Source organism: Eumetopias jubatus, unplaced genomic scaffold (genome assembly GCF_037043125.1).
Source record: "Eumetopias jubatus isolate StellerSeaLion01/CBP00866 unplaced genomic scaffold, mEumJub1_p1.0 scaffold_10, whole genome shotgun sequence".
Classification (NCBI taxonomy): domain Eukaryota; kingdom Metazoa; phylum Chordata; class Mammalia; order Carnivora; family Otariidae; genus Eumetopias; species Eumetopias jubatus.
The window spans coordinates 29,263,226-29,276,268 of record NW_028274816.1 but is presented as its reverse complement, the minus strand read 5'-3'; the positions used below and the strand labels follow the sequence as shown (position 1 = coordinate 29,276,268).

At 39.1% G+C, this 13,043-nt stretch overlaps 1 protein-coding gene across 9 annotated transcripts in view; it reads right to left on the bottom strand.

Annotated features, from left to right (window-relative positions):
* The window catches only part of CNTNAP4 (contactin associated protein family member 4), a 258,259-nt gene that overhangs the window by 58,389 nt on the left and 186,827 nt on the right, over positions 1 to 13,043 (bottom strand). For 8 of the 9 annotated variants that reach the window (XM_028095590.2, XM_028095603.2, XM_028095618.2 and 5 more), the window contains 2 exons: positions 12,307 to 12,426; positions 1,607 to 1,804 (listed from right to left, as the gene is read on the bottom strand). In XM_028095590.2, the coding sequence (XP_027951391.1) occupies positions 1,607 to 1,804; positions 12,307 to 12,426 (318 nt within the window). Of the gene's footprint in view, positions 1 to 1,606; positions 1,805 to 11,116; positions 11,120 to 12,306; positions 12,427 to 13,043 lie in introns of all 9 variants that reach the window. The other variant, XM_088027152.1, reaches the window with a different exon arrangement.

Sequence of the window (13,043 nt, the reverse complement as noted above, 5' to 3'; positions counted from 1 at the left end):
TGCTATGTTAACTATAACGGTGATGCACCAGAGAGCTGGGAAGAGAAACTCACTTCAGGCACTTTGTATGTGTTGTGTAATGCCACCCGATCACCGCCACACCCCATTACTGGCCCTGTGTCACAGAAGAGAAAGCGAAGCTGATAAAGACTCATCTAACCAAGCTCTCTACTTAATAAGAGCCCTGGAATTTGAACTTACATCTCTCCCTGCCTTCAAATCTTATGCTCTTTGCACTACAACTATCTGATGGTCATTCATAAACGGGATTGAGTTTCCAAGGGGATAAGATTTGCGGGGAGACCAGCAAGATGGGAAGGGCAAAAGGCCAGAAGAGGACCTTGTGACATAGAAGAAGATGGAGGAAAAGAAGGAGGAGAGGGTGTGAAGCCAGGCAAAAGGGGGAGAATAATCCAATTATATTCTGTGGGTGGACAGTAAGTGGAAAAGGTGCTTAACTAGAAACGACAGTTCAGTTGTCATCCCAAGAGTTCAAAATCTCTCTGCTTGATCTACATGACATACGATATTCACATATGAAATGCACGTCTTTTAAAATTCTTGTCATGCTATCCGGACCTCTCTTAAGATAATAAACAGGGGTAAACATTCACCAAGTGGCTTTATCATGCAGATGTCTTAGAATCATCTCTAATTTCTCAAGAAAAATATACCTCGATATTGCTGCTAGAGAACAGTGTGTTGGGGAGTGGCATGAAACTGGCATCAGCAGGGTGTGGGTCCAGAATATGCACTTATGCTATCCAGCTAGAAGAGTCTGTTTGGGACAGACAGTGAAGAGGAAGGTAGCAGGCTTTGTAAGTAGAAAAGTGTCAGGATGGAAGCAGAGTTTCTTAGAGGTTAATTCCCATCGTAGGGGGCATACTGGGTGGTGAGACGGTATGGAGAGATGCCTACAGGAGGCCAGCTGGAAAGTTCCTGCAGTAATTCAAGAGTGTCACTAAGGCCCACACTAAGGCAAAACCGGGGGGACCCAAGATATTGTCACATAATGAGATGTTCTAAAGGGAAAACAAAACCAAAAACAGAATTGAGGAGTTATTAAAAGTAGAATAAAAGAAAGAGTTAAAAGAGGTTTTCTGATTCCTACTTAAATTGCTGAATAAACTGTTTCTGGCAATCTATTTTAATTTACAGTTTTACCCAGCGGCTAAGTGCCAATAATCCATGAAGAGTCCCACAGAATAGTCACTTTCAGAAAAGTCAGTCATATTTTCGTTAGCTCTTTTGCATGACAGAACAAACCATATATGTCACTTGCCCTTTATAGGGGACAAACACTGAGCATCCATCGAGGAGCCCAATGAAGCCCTTTTCTGTAGAGTTATCTGATGAAGGACACAGAGAGACTCTGAAGGCAATCAAGGCTTTAAACAAAGCCCAGCGTAAACTGACCTTGTTCTTTTCTTCAGGCAAAAGCACTGCTGTGGCTTCCAGACTGTGACATGTTTGCTAAGCGTAAGGGGGCAGACACTCTCAAGGGGCTATATGCCACCACCTTGGCATCATTAATATCCACAGGAGCTGGTGAGGTCAAGTGCACAGTGCAAGGCGCACAGCAGGACAGATGCCTCAGTTTCCTTACCTTGTTTATTGACAAGTCGTGACTTCTTGCAGTAGTAGGTAAGCTCCTGTTCACAGTGCTCCGCAAGGTTAATTGTGGCCTGGAGCTGCTCCATGCTGGCCACATACTCGAAAACCCCAGCATATGGGTTCTCTGGGTTAGTGTTTCTGACTCTTGTTAAGTCAGAGCCATTGTGCCGGATGACGGTCCATGCAGTTTCTTGTATGCAGAAATGGGGAAGAAAGAGAGGAGACCATCACTAGTCTGCAAAAGTTAAAATAAATAAAGAAAATCAAAATCACCTTTTATCTGAGTCAAATTTTTCTAGTCATCAAACCTCTCTGAGAGGTAGAATTAATACAAATGGATTCTTAAAATTTTTCAATTATAGCAAAGTGATTCTTTTCCCTGAAGTTTATATGACTGCCATGCATTTGCAGTGATCTTATCTTACTTTTGTAGATAATTTAACCAGAAAATGTTTATGGTGAAAACTATTAAGGAAACAAATTATTAAAATTTGTGACACATTTCATTTCATCGAATCCAATATTCTCCTTTTTAAAGATGTGTCGTGATTTTATTTTAGAAAAGAAAAAAAATAGCTGCCTGTTATAATTATAAAGCATTGCTAATTATTGATACACCCCAAATTCAGGGTTGTTACAATGTGGGGGGGGGGAAAGGTGTATCTTTGAAATTCTAAAATATTTTCAATTATATAATGTAAGCAATGACTTTTCTAATCTTAAAAATCATTCCTGTTACCAGCAAAAGGAAAGTCAAATTTTTATGGCCTATATATATCTCTCTTCAGACAACATTTAATTATGAGTGCACATCAATTTCTTTTTAAATCGAATTTTAAATATTCATTTTGGTTTGTGTGATATGCATCATTATGCAGGGCCATAGGAAGTTACTCCCTTGAGCTGAACACATCTGACACAGCAGCAGCAACTCAACTAACACAAAAAATAAAGTACCTCCGAGTACTTACTAGAGTAATCGCCATTGACACCCGAATGTCTGTAAACATTACCATCATAATGATTACCAAAATTTTTAAATGAAATAAAAATCCTACAATGTTTGTAACAGAAGATAGGCATATTGTATCTAGCCTTCAACTTCCCCAGCAATTGACTTCACATTATATTTACTGTGATAGATGAAAGCACATGAACAGATTAATCAAAAGGCCTCTGATTTAAGAGGTAGGAAACAGATTGGAAGTTGTCAAAACCGTGCTATATATATGCCGTTAAGTCACATAACTCTTCTGTATTACAGAGGACTATTCCAAATTGGAGGAAAACAGTAGGTAGAATTTCCTCCCCTCTTTTTAACTAATACGTTCACACGGATCGGCAATCGGGACAAGGTAAGAAATTTCACTCCCACCCCTCTCCAGGTCACCACCAGTCTTGAATAGAGAGAGGTCTGCTAAATAAGACAGGAGACAACTCTGACAGCCTCATTACCTTCTGTGTCGCATCGTTATTTTTCTTGGAAACAACAGCTGTTACTTTTATTGCTGCCTTGCATTTTGGCTAACAGTAGAGCTTTATCAGTAAATTAATTTCCTTCAAGAGGACATGATATATAAGCTAACGGCATTAATTGTGGATGGCCAGACACTGATATGGTATAGAGACCATCAGGATATTTGAATTGGAGATCCGGAGTGGAATGTGAGCTTAAGAAAAGTCAGGTAAAATCTGAGCCTCCACTTCCAAAGTTTGGAAAATAAAGTGGCAGAATATAGGAGACCACAGGGTAGGTCTGAAATTCTCTGATTTTAGCCAACTCAACCCTGGCTATTAGAAGTTTAGGATTATTAACCAGGCAAATCTGTTAGCCTAACCTCCACTGGACTCTGCTTTTTTTGTTCGACAGAACATTCTTCTTTCCTTGCGGTAAATCAATGGCCTGCATGAAGAAGCTCGGCTCTGGCTGAGCAGCTGCCAAAGGAGCAGGATAATATACCTGCGTGAGGCCTTTGTCTCTTTGCCTTTGGGTCACAGGGAGAGGGCCTTCCCTGCCATTCAGCATCCACGGGGTCACAATTAACACATGATTCCAAAGGTCTTTTAAGGTGTCATAAATTTCATCCAAGGCCAGGGCGCTGGACAATCCTTAAAGGACAGCACACAGAAATGTTTCTACTTTTGACATTCTAAAATTTCAGTATTATGGGCGCCTGGGTGGCTCAGTTGGTTAAGCGACTGCCTTCGGCTCAGGTCATGATCCTGGAGTCCCGGGATCGAGTCCTGCATCGGGCTCCCTGCTCAGCAGGGAGTCTGCTTCTCCCTCTGACCCTCTTCCTTCTCGTGCTTTCTATCTCTCATTCTCTCTCTCAAATAAATAAATCTTTAAAAAAAAAATTTAAAATTTCAGTATTATGGTAGTTTCTGTAAGTGATTTCATTTTCTAATAAAGAGTGCTACAAAATATGAAGTTAAACAAATGCTGCATTTATTGGATAATCTAGATTTCCAGGGCAAAGCAAAGACAATGGAATCATCACATCAGGTTATGGACACTGGAAATGGGTGCCCAGCAGCCATGCTCCAAATCTCATGTGCTTTGCTAACAGGGGTATCCCTCAAAATTACTAACCCAGGGCCTCTTTACTGCTTTTTCAGACATGACTGCATTACCTGATGTTTAGAAATTATAACTGTAAAGGACACAGCCTTTCTCACAATTTGTAATTCAGTATTTTGTGACTTATTCTATGGGTCTTCTCCACTCATCTGTAGGCTATACGAGAAGAGTGATAGTTTCTGATTTGCTACCCACAGTATCTGTAGCAAATAGCACAGGGGCTTGGCACAACATGCAGAAAACATTAAAGAAATGATGGGTATTAAAGAGGGCATGTATTGAACGGAGCACTGGGTGTTATAGGCAAATAATGAATCATGGAACACTACATCAAAAAAAATTAAAAAAAAGAAATTAGGGAATAAATGAATAAAAACAATATGCCGTCCAGACTAGAGTACTGATCCCCTGATTCTATGGTGCTGTGAGACTTCTGGCGCCTTGTAACTGTTTTAGAACTCTGTAAATTGTAAACGATAGTTTTGCAAATTAGTAAGTCTGAAACTATGAAGGGTATGCGATGTTATCCTACTTGCAAGTTAACCAGTTATCTTGCCTCCTATCTGAATTAAATCGATTTATCTGTATCTATCCAGACAGATTTAGCTGTAGACAGATGAATGATCGAGAGCTTCACTAACAGACACGGGAGTCCCTGGATCAGGGACTATTTGCTCACAGAAAATCCTAGCAGCATCTGTTCTCTACTGCTCCGTTTCCCAGAGTCCAATAGAGGAGTGCCAGATGCACCTGTACATGCTGGAGTTGTTCCACAAGAGAGGAACCCTCGGGGCACCTGGGTGGCTCAGTCCGTTGGGCATCTGCCTTCAGCTCAGGTCATGATCTCGGGGTCCTAGGATCAAGCCCCCTGTGTTGGGTTTTCCCTGCTCAGCAGGGAGTCGGCTTCTCCCTCTCCTTCTGCCCCTCCCCCTGCTTATGCACGTGCTCTCTCTCTCTCAAATAAATAAATAAAATCTTTTTTAAAAAAAGAGAGAGAGGAAACCTCCAAATTATGAGACGTGGAGGTTAGAGGAGATGGCTGGCACATCTTCTCCTCCCCTTCACAGAGGCAGAGAGGAATTCTGGCTCTGGAATACAAGAGATCTCTGAGGAGAGGCACCAGTCTGTAGGGTTTTTTTTGGTCACTTTTAGAATGTAGGCAAATGCATCCGGGGACAATAAACCTTCTAATCTCTCCAGAGAAAGTCACTATCTCTAACTTCCAAGACATATTTATATGAAATTATCCTTTAACAAGGGCTTCCAGATTTACTTATTTATTTATTTGCCTCACTTACTTATTTACTTAGCAAGCAAGGCATTGTTTCCTCTCAAGAAACTATTGTCCATACACTAGCAAATGCCACCTGGCAGAGGTTCGATAGACTCCCCTCCCCCACCACCCACTACGGAAGAAGCCAGTCCCGCCTCCATCTGCACATTAATTTCAATATTACTGATGTACAGATATGTCTGTTCCTTGGATTCTCCTTTGGACTGGCTGTAACCACTTACCAGTTTCCTCATTAATAATGTGTTAGACAAAATCTTTAAATTACGTTTTTTAGTATTTATTTTTATATCTGTGTAAGAGTCGTGTTTTTATTTTATTTATTTCTTATTTTTTGGGAAAACTGTCCTTTACCCAAATGTAAAGAGTTAGTTGCTGCAGTAAAGCAGACAAAGGGACATGAGTCAGGAAAGACAGCTGCAATGGGCAGAAAAATGTACGAAACTCAAACACTGAAAGGCAGTTTGAGTCTACCAGTGTGTCTCTCTGAAGAGACTTTGAATATATAGATTGTATGTGAAGCACCTGAGTAATTAAGAACTTGATTTATCTTCTACTGGCTGCTATTTTTTAGCATGATAACAGTGTAAAGAAAAAACATGCTGTTTAAGCAACACAGTTGCAGAGCTCGTGCTCCTTCAGGATTAACAGCAGAGGGTGATAGATGTGATTAAAAGCTGGGAGGTCAGGTAGGAAACGCTGTGTTCAGGAAAGCCTGGGAGATGAAAGGGAGGAACAGCCAGCATTCTGGAGCAGAGCTTGATGTCAACAAGGCTGCATCTGAGTAATGATCGTTAGTTACTAACTCTCAGAGCTATCAAGAAGGCCTTACTGTTGAAATCCCTAAAGTAAAAATAATTTTATTGTTATTAATCTCATACTCTCCAGCCTTCCCCGGGGATGGTCTCAGGAGCTCCTGTCTCAGAAGCACACGGAGAGCTCCTTCAGAGAGCAGAGACCCAGGCCTTGGTCCTCCAATTTACTGAGTCAGCAAAACTCAATCCAGGCATCTTGGTGGTGGTGCAGTGGGACAGAGTGACTTAAAGCCAGGGAATTAGCACTTGCACCAAAGTCTGAGAACCAAGGCCCTAGCACGCACTCATCAATCGCTCCCCACTAAAACAACTGTCCTAACAATGCGATGTTTGAGAATGAGAAACATCTTGAACGTAAAACCATTTCATTATAGAAAAAGCAGTGGATTTCGTGTAGAAGAAAAAAGCCGTGCACATTTCTAGAGGGAGACCAACCGGGATTCATGTTATCCTACTTATTTTAAAATTATATTTACAATACTCTGTTTAGAAAGAATTTTCCATCTTTAACAGAGTTTGGGAAATTATCCATTCAAAAGAAGTTTCCTTTGTAGTTTTGAGCTTGTAATGCTTAAAGGTATTTAAATCCACGTGGAATCATTTGTTTGACACTAATTCTAGACTCGTAACTGGATTTTTTTAAAGTTACATATTTGCAAGTTACTGATTCAAAATTTTGTCTTGTTTTTATAATTATTATACTTGATTTATATAACTAGAGAATATGTTATTGGCTACAAGCAATGAGACATCGATAGAAGGTAGCCTTTTCTAGCAGAAAAATGTTCAGGCTGGGCGAAAAGAGGTTTTAGTCCCTCACTGCTCCCTAATGATTCTTTAGCCTGCCTTTACCCAACCTCCCTGCTTTCCTCATTTGCAAAACCAGATCAATAGGAAACGTTTCAAGCTGTAACATTATTTTTCACTGCGTTGTTACATTCTGGGATTGTCACTTTAGTGTGAATGTATTTCAATATTCCGGGGCCTCTGAAGACACTTAGCTGTCTCCTCCTGGATTATCTGTGTCTCTGCCCTCAATGGCTTGCTTTTCAAATGGCTTTAAATGTTGTGAATGTCCTCTTCTGCATCAATACTTTCTGATAATTTTGCTGAAGCACCTTTCACCTCTCTCTGTGTGTATATACATATTTCCTTCATGTCTCTTAGAGTTTTTACAGAGTTAGCATGAAACTTCATTGACTAAGGCACATACCTGGTAAAGTAATATGACAAGGTAAATGTTGATTTAATAGAAATGGAATAATTCCTTCAATAAAATGAAATTGATAATTGCCTTATCATTTAGATAATGTAAGTTCACTTGGCCTATAAATTTTGGAATTATTCCATAGAAAGATATCATGCATATGTGTGTCTGTATGTGTATAGACTCAATACTCATTATTTGCAGGTCCTCATTATTTGTGAATCACCTACTCACTACAATTTATTTGTACCCCCCAACTCAAGGTGCTCTTGGACATCTGCAGACATGCACAAAGTAGCAGAAAGCTTGAGTTGCCCAGTAGACACGTATCCAGCTGAAGCTGAACCAGGCCACACGCTGTCTCCTTGTTTCAACTCTCATACTGTGACACGTATCTCATTTGTGGTCTATTCAGTGCCATGTTTTTTTCCATTTCTGTGCTTCTTCTTGATGATTTCACTGCTTAAAATGGCCTCCAAGGGCAGTGCTGAAGAGCTGTCTAGTATCCCAAGCACAAGGAGGCTGTGATATGCTTCACAAGGAAACACACATGCTAGAATAAGCTTCACTGAGGTGGGAGTTATTGTGCTGGTGGCTGTGAGTTCAATGTTGATGAATTAACAGTACATTATGTATTAAATAAGGTGTCTTCAACCTGAAACACAAGTCAAACGAGGTTATGTATTGATCGGTTGATGGGAATGTTGTGACCAGAGGATCACAGGAACCTAACCTTACTGCATTTCCCCTAGGAGCAAATGGTCCAATTTTTGCTAATTCAGTGTCTATGGCTGCTTTGCAGAACACAACTATCATGGATAACGAGAACCGTGTGTGTGTGCATGCATGTGTGTGTATTTGTGTGTGTATGTGTGTGTCTACTATGTTTCTGAAAGTTTCAAAGATTCGAGATATTTATCAACTTAGAGGTATCTGATTTATAAAATCTAAACTTTTTAAAGCTCGTGCATGTGACTACTACAGGACCCATTTGTGGGAAGACAGGATTCACAGGGTTGCACTGATAGATTCTTCAAGCTCATTCACAACCCAAGCTGGACAAACAGGAAACATCAAAAAGTTAGTTGACACCTGAAGTCCTGTATTTCATTTGCAAAGTTTTCCTTTCCTCTCTGTGAGGTATTTTCAAACTTACTATGTTTAATTCTCCCATTCTCTGTTTTGTAAAGCTTGAGAACCACAGGCCCAAAACAGCAATTCTCTGAGCTGGGTACACTTAAGAATCAATTGGGAAGAGTTGTAAAATATTGATTCTATTGTCTCACCCCAACCATTCTGTCTGAACCTCTTGACTCAAGGTGCTGCCTGGAAATCTGTATCGTGTGGAAGGGGGAACTTAGTAGAGGGGAAAAACGTGGGAATCATCAGCTGTCCAAGGTTGCTTTGGTGTTTGGGGCAGTGCTATGCTCTGAATGTTTGTGCCCCCTCATTCGTATGCTGAACCACCTAACCTTCAAAGATAATGAATGGTATTAATACGGGGTGCTTTGCGGAGGTGATTAGGTCATGAGGGTGGAAGCCTCATGAATGGGCTTAGTCCTCTTAAAAAAGAGATCCCACAGAGCTGTTTCCATCATGTGAGGATACAAGAAGTCTGTGACCCAGAAGAGGCCCTCACTGGACTATGCTGGTGCCATGATCTTGGGCTCCCCAGCCTCTAAAACTGTAAGGAATAAATTTCTGTTGTTTGTAAGCTACCCAGTCTGTGGTTATCTTGCTACAGCAGCTCAAACACACTAAGATAGGCAACGTCTTCAATGGTCGTGAAAGAAAATGGAAGCCACCTGGTTGTGTTACATGAAAAATCTCTGAAGATACATTCTAATTTTCTAATATCCATAAATACCTGTTGCCATGGTTTTACCACCATCCTTCAGTTTTTAGAATTACACATTAATACAAAGGAACTTTTGCCCCCATGTTCAACTGCCTTCTCAGTATCTCCTTTGAACGTGTCACAGATGTGTCAAACTCAAACTGTAAAACTGAGCTGCTGGTCTTTCCCCTCAAATCTCTCTCTCTTTCTTTCTCTTTCTTTCTTTCTCCCTCCCTCCCTCCCTCCTCCCCTCCCTTCCTTCCTTTCTTTTTTTTTAAGGTAGGGGTAGAGAGAGAGAGAGAATCTTAAGCAGGCTTCACGCCCAATGCTGAGCCAGCACGGAACCCAATGCAGAGCTTGATCTCACAACCATGAGATCATGACCTGAGCTGAAATCAAGAGTCAGATGCCTAACCCACTGAGCCACCCAGGCGCCCCCCCATTCAAACCTTCTCTGACCACATCTCAAATAATGGCAACTCAACTACTCCAGTTGCCCAACTAAAAAATGTGTTATTTTTGTTTCCTTCTGTTTTCTCACACCTCACATATATTCAATGAGAAAGTCGAACCTCCCTCCCCCATCCACACTGCTATTATCCAGTGCAAGCCATCACCATCGTCTTGCATGGATTCTTACACTACTTGAACTGGTCTCCAAGCAGGTCTCTACTCCTGTTACAGACATACAGATGGACATAAATTATATACGCATACATATAGATCTATACCTTATATATATCCATGCATATGGGGTGTGTGTGTGTGTGTGTGTGTGTACCTCTGCTCCTAAATGGGCACCTTCCGACAAAGGCGCCATCATGATCCTACCAAAGGCAGTCAGACGGCATCCATCATTGCTTAAAACTCCCTGGTGTCTTCTCATCTCATTCAGAATAATGAGACTTCCCCTCCCGGCCCCGCCTTACTTGACTGTCTCTTGTTCTCCCACTACTCCCCGACTACTTGCCATACTCCAACCATACTGGATTTGTTGCTATTTTCTGAATGCACCTGGTAAGATCACTGCTCTCAGCACTTAGTACTTGTTATTTCCTTTGCCTGGAATGTTCTTTTCCCAGATATTCACTGCCTGATCTTAAGTAGTGAATCCCCCTCTGAAACACCTGCTACTTCAATTTAGTATTTCCTTTTTCTGTTTGTTTTGCTCCAGAAAACTGTGACTTCCTGACAGTGCTATTCAATGCAAACTTTCTGCAGTGATGGAGAACAGGTGGCTGCTGAGCAATTAAAATGTGACCAGTGAGACTGAAAAAAGTGGGCATTTAACTTAATCTTATTTTTATTAATTTTAATTTTTAAAGCTTATTTCCATTCACTTAGTTTTATTAATTAGTTTTAATTAAATATGAATTGAAAGCGGCATTTGTTGCTAGTGGCTACTATAGTAGACAGCCCAGTTCATCTAGAATCCATTGTTTTGGGTTTGATAATGAAGGGATCAAGATTCTTTTTTACGACATTTATCTACAACCCCTCACCAACACCTCTGGCTGAAAGACCATCTTCCCTTCACTGTGTATCAATGCCACCTTTGTAGTAAGTCAACTATCCATATATGAGTAAGTCTGTTTATACACTATTTTGTTTCACAGATCTACTTGTCTATCCTTATGCCAGTCACACGCTGTTTCACTTAGCCTGTCAGTATAATGTCTTTATATCTATTAGAGTTGAGTCCTTCAACTTTATTCTTCAAGATTGATTTGGTTCTTCCTGTCCCTTCAAATTTGCTGATAAATTTTAGAACCTGCTTGCCAGTTTTCACCAAAACAGTTACATCAACCAACAAATAAACACCCCACTGGAACTTTAATTCAGACTTGTACCAAATCAAAACCTACATGGGAAGAATTGGTATTTACACCATACTGAGTTTTCTAATCGATAGAATTTTTATATTTCCTCATTTATTTAGAATTTTAATTTATCTCATGAGCATTTTATACTTTTCTATATAGAAGTCATGCACATCTATCATTAGATTTATTACCATGTATTTGAGATTTTTTATGATTGACAATAAAATCTTCTAAAACTTCGTTCTGCTTACTGCTGGTATACAGAAATGAAATGAAGTTAATTTTTATATTAATTTGATATGCAGTGATATCCCTAATTTTAATAGTTTATCTGTATATATATATATACATATATATATGTATTAGTATATATACATGTACTAAAATATAACCTAGTCATAGACAAATAATGAGAATCAATAGATAACCTGGTCATAGACAAATAATGAGAATCTTAGTTCTACTCTTCCAGTCCTTACATCTTTCCTTTCTTTCTCTTGCTTTATTGCACTGGCAAGGACCTCCAATATAATGGTGAACAGAGTGATAATAGCAGGCATCCTTGTGTTAATGCTGGTAACAGGGGTAAAGCTTTCAGTATTTCACCATAAAGTGTGATATGTGCTATACGATTTTTTTTGTTAGTACTCTTTCACAAAGTAAGGAACTTTCCTTCTATTGGTAATTTATTGAGTTTTTACCTTCTCTTTTATCATGAATGGATGTTGAATTTAATCAAATACATTTTCCATGACTATTAATTCCTGTTTAAATTTATGTAAGAATTCAAGAACACAAGTCATGTTTACCTACATTTAAAAAATAAGTATTTTTCAAAGCTTTCACATGTATCAGTCTTCTCAGAGAAATAGTCTGCCCTTTTTGTTTGGGGACTTAATAAGATACATCTATTATTAGATGTTCTACACAGATACCAGATTCATTGAAAATAATGAAACATTTCTAAATCATTACCATTAAACTATTTTTTAAAGATTTTTGTTAAGTTCTTCCACTGAACAATATACATTTTAATCAAGTTGCAAAGGAGGTCAACTTTCTACTGGTTTCATTTTAAATTTGTGTGTTTAAAGCATTCCTGCAAATTTAACTATTAAATGAAAATTGATTAACTCACCAGTCATATTGCAATATAGAAGAAAGGGTTCCAGGGGACCACTTCCATCTGAATCTATATAGTAAAACCCTGAAGTATTTCCTCTGTGTTTATAGGATTCACATGACGGCTCATAGATAGCTGTAAGAAAAAAAAAACGGATGCTCATAAATGGAATAGTATAAAATTAATCTCTTAAATTTTAATTTGGACACAAAATATGCCAAGTTTTGAGATTTAATATGTATATTACTGACCATGAGAAAAGGTAAAACATACTTTAAAACAAAACTCATTTTTTAAAAAAAAATTAATATGGATGAAAGGTTATACAGAAAAAGGCAGAATGAGGTTAAATTCTACAGCATTTCCTTTTGTCATTAAGAAAATATGAGATTAGTCAAAATAAAAATTAATTTTTACATTAGGTAAAACAACAAAAGAGAAGGTATGTGTTTTAAATGTCAAAATGCTTATAAGTATAATGTAACATCCATTTTGGACATCCATCCAAATGGATCTTTTGACTTCCATTTTGGAATTTCTAATTCTAGTGTCACCTTGTAATAACCTCACATCTGAAACACAATCGTATAATCTCCTTAAATAACCTGCTTTTAAACTGGAGGGTATTGTGCTGAGCAAAATAAGTCAATCAGAGAAAGACATGTATCATATGACCTCACTGATATGAGGAATTCTTAATCTCAGGAAACAAACGGAGGGTTGCTGGAGTGGTGGGGGCTGGGAGGGATGGG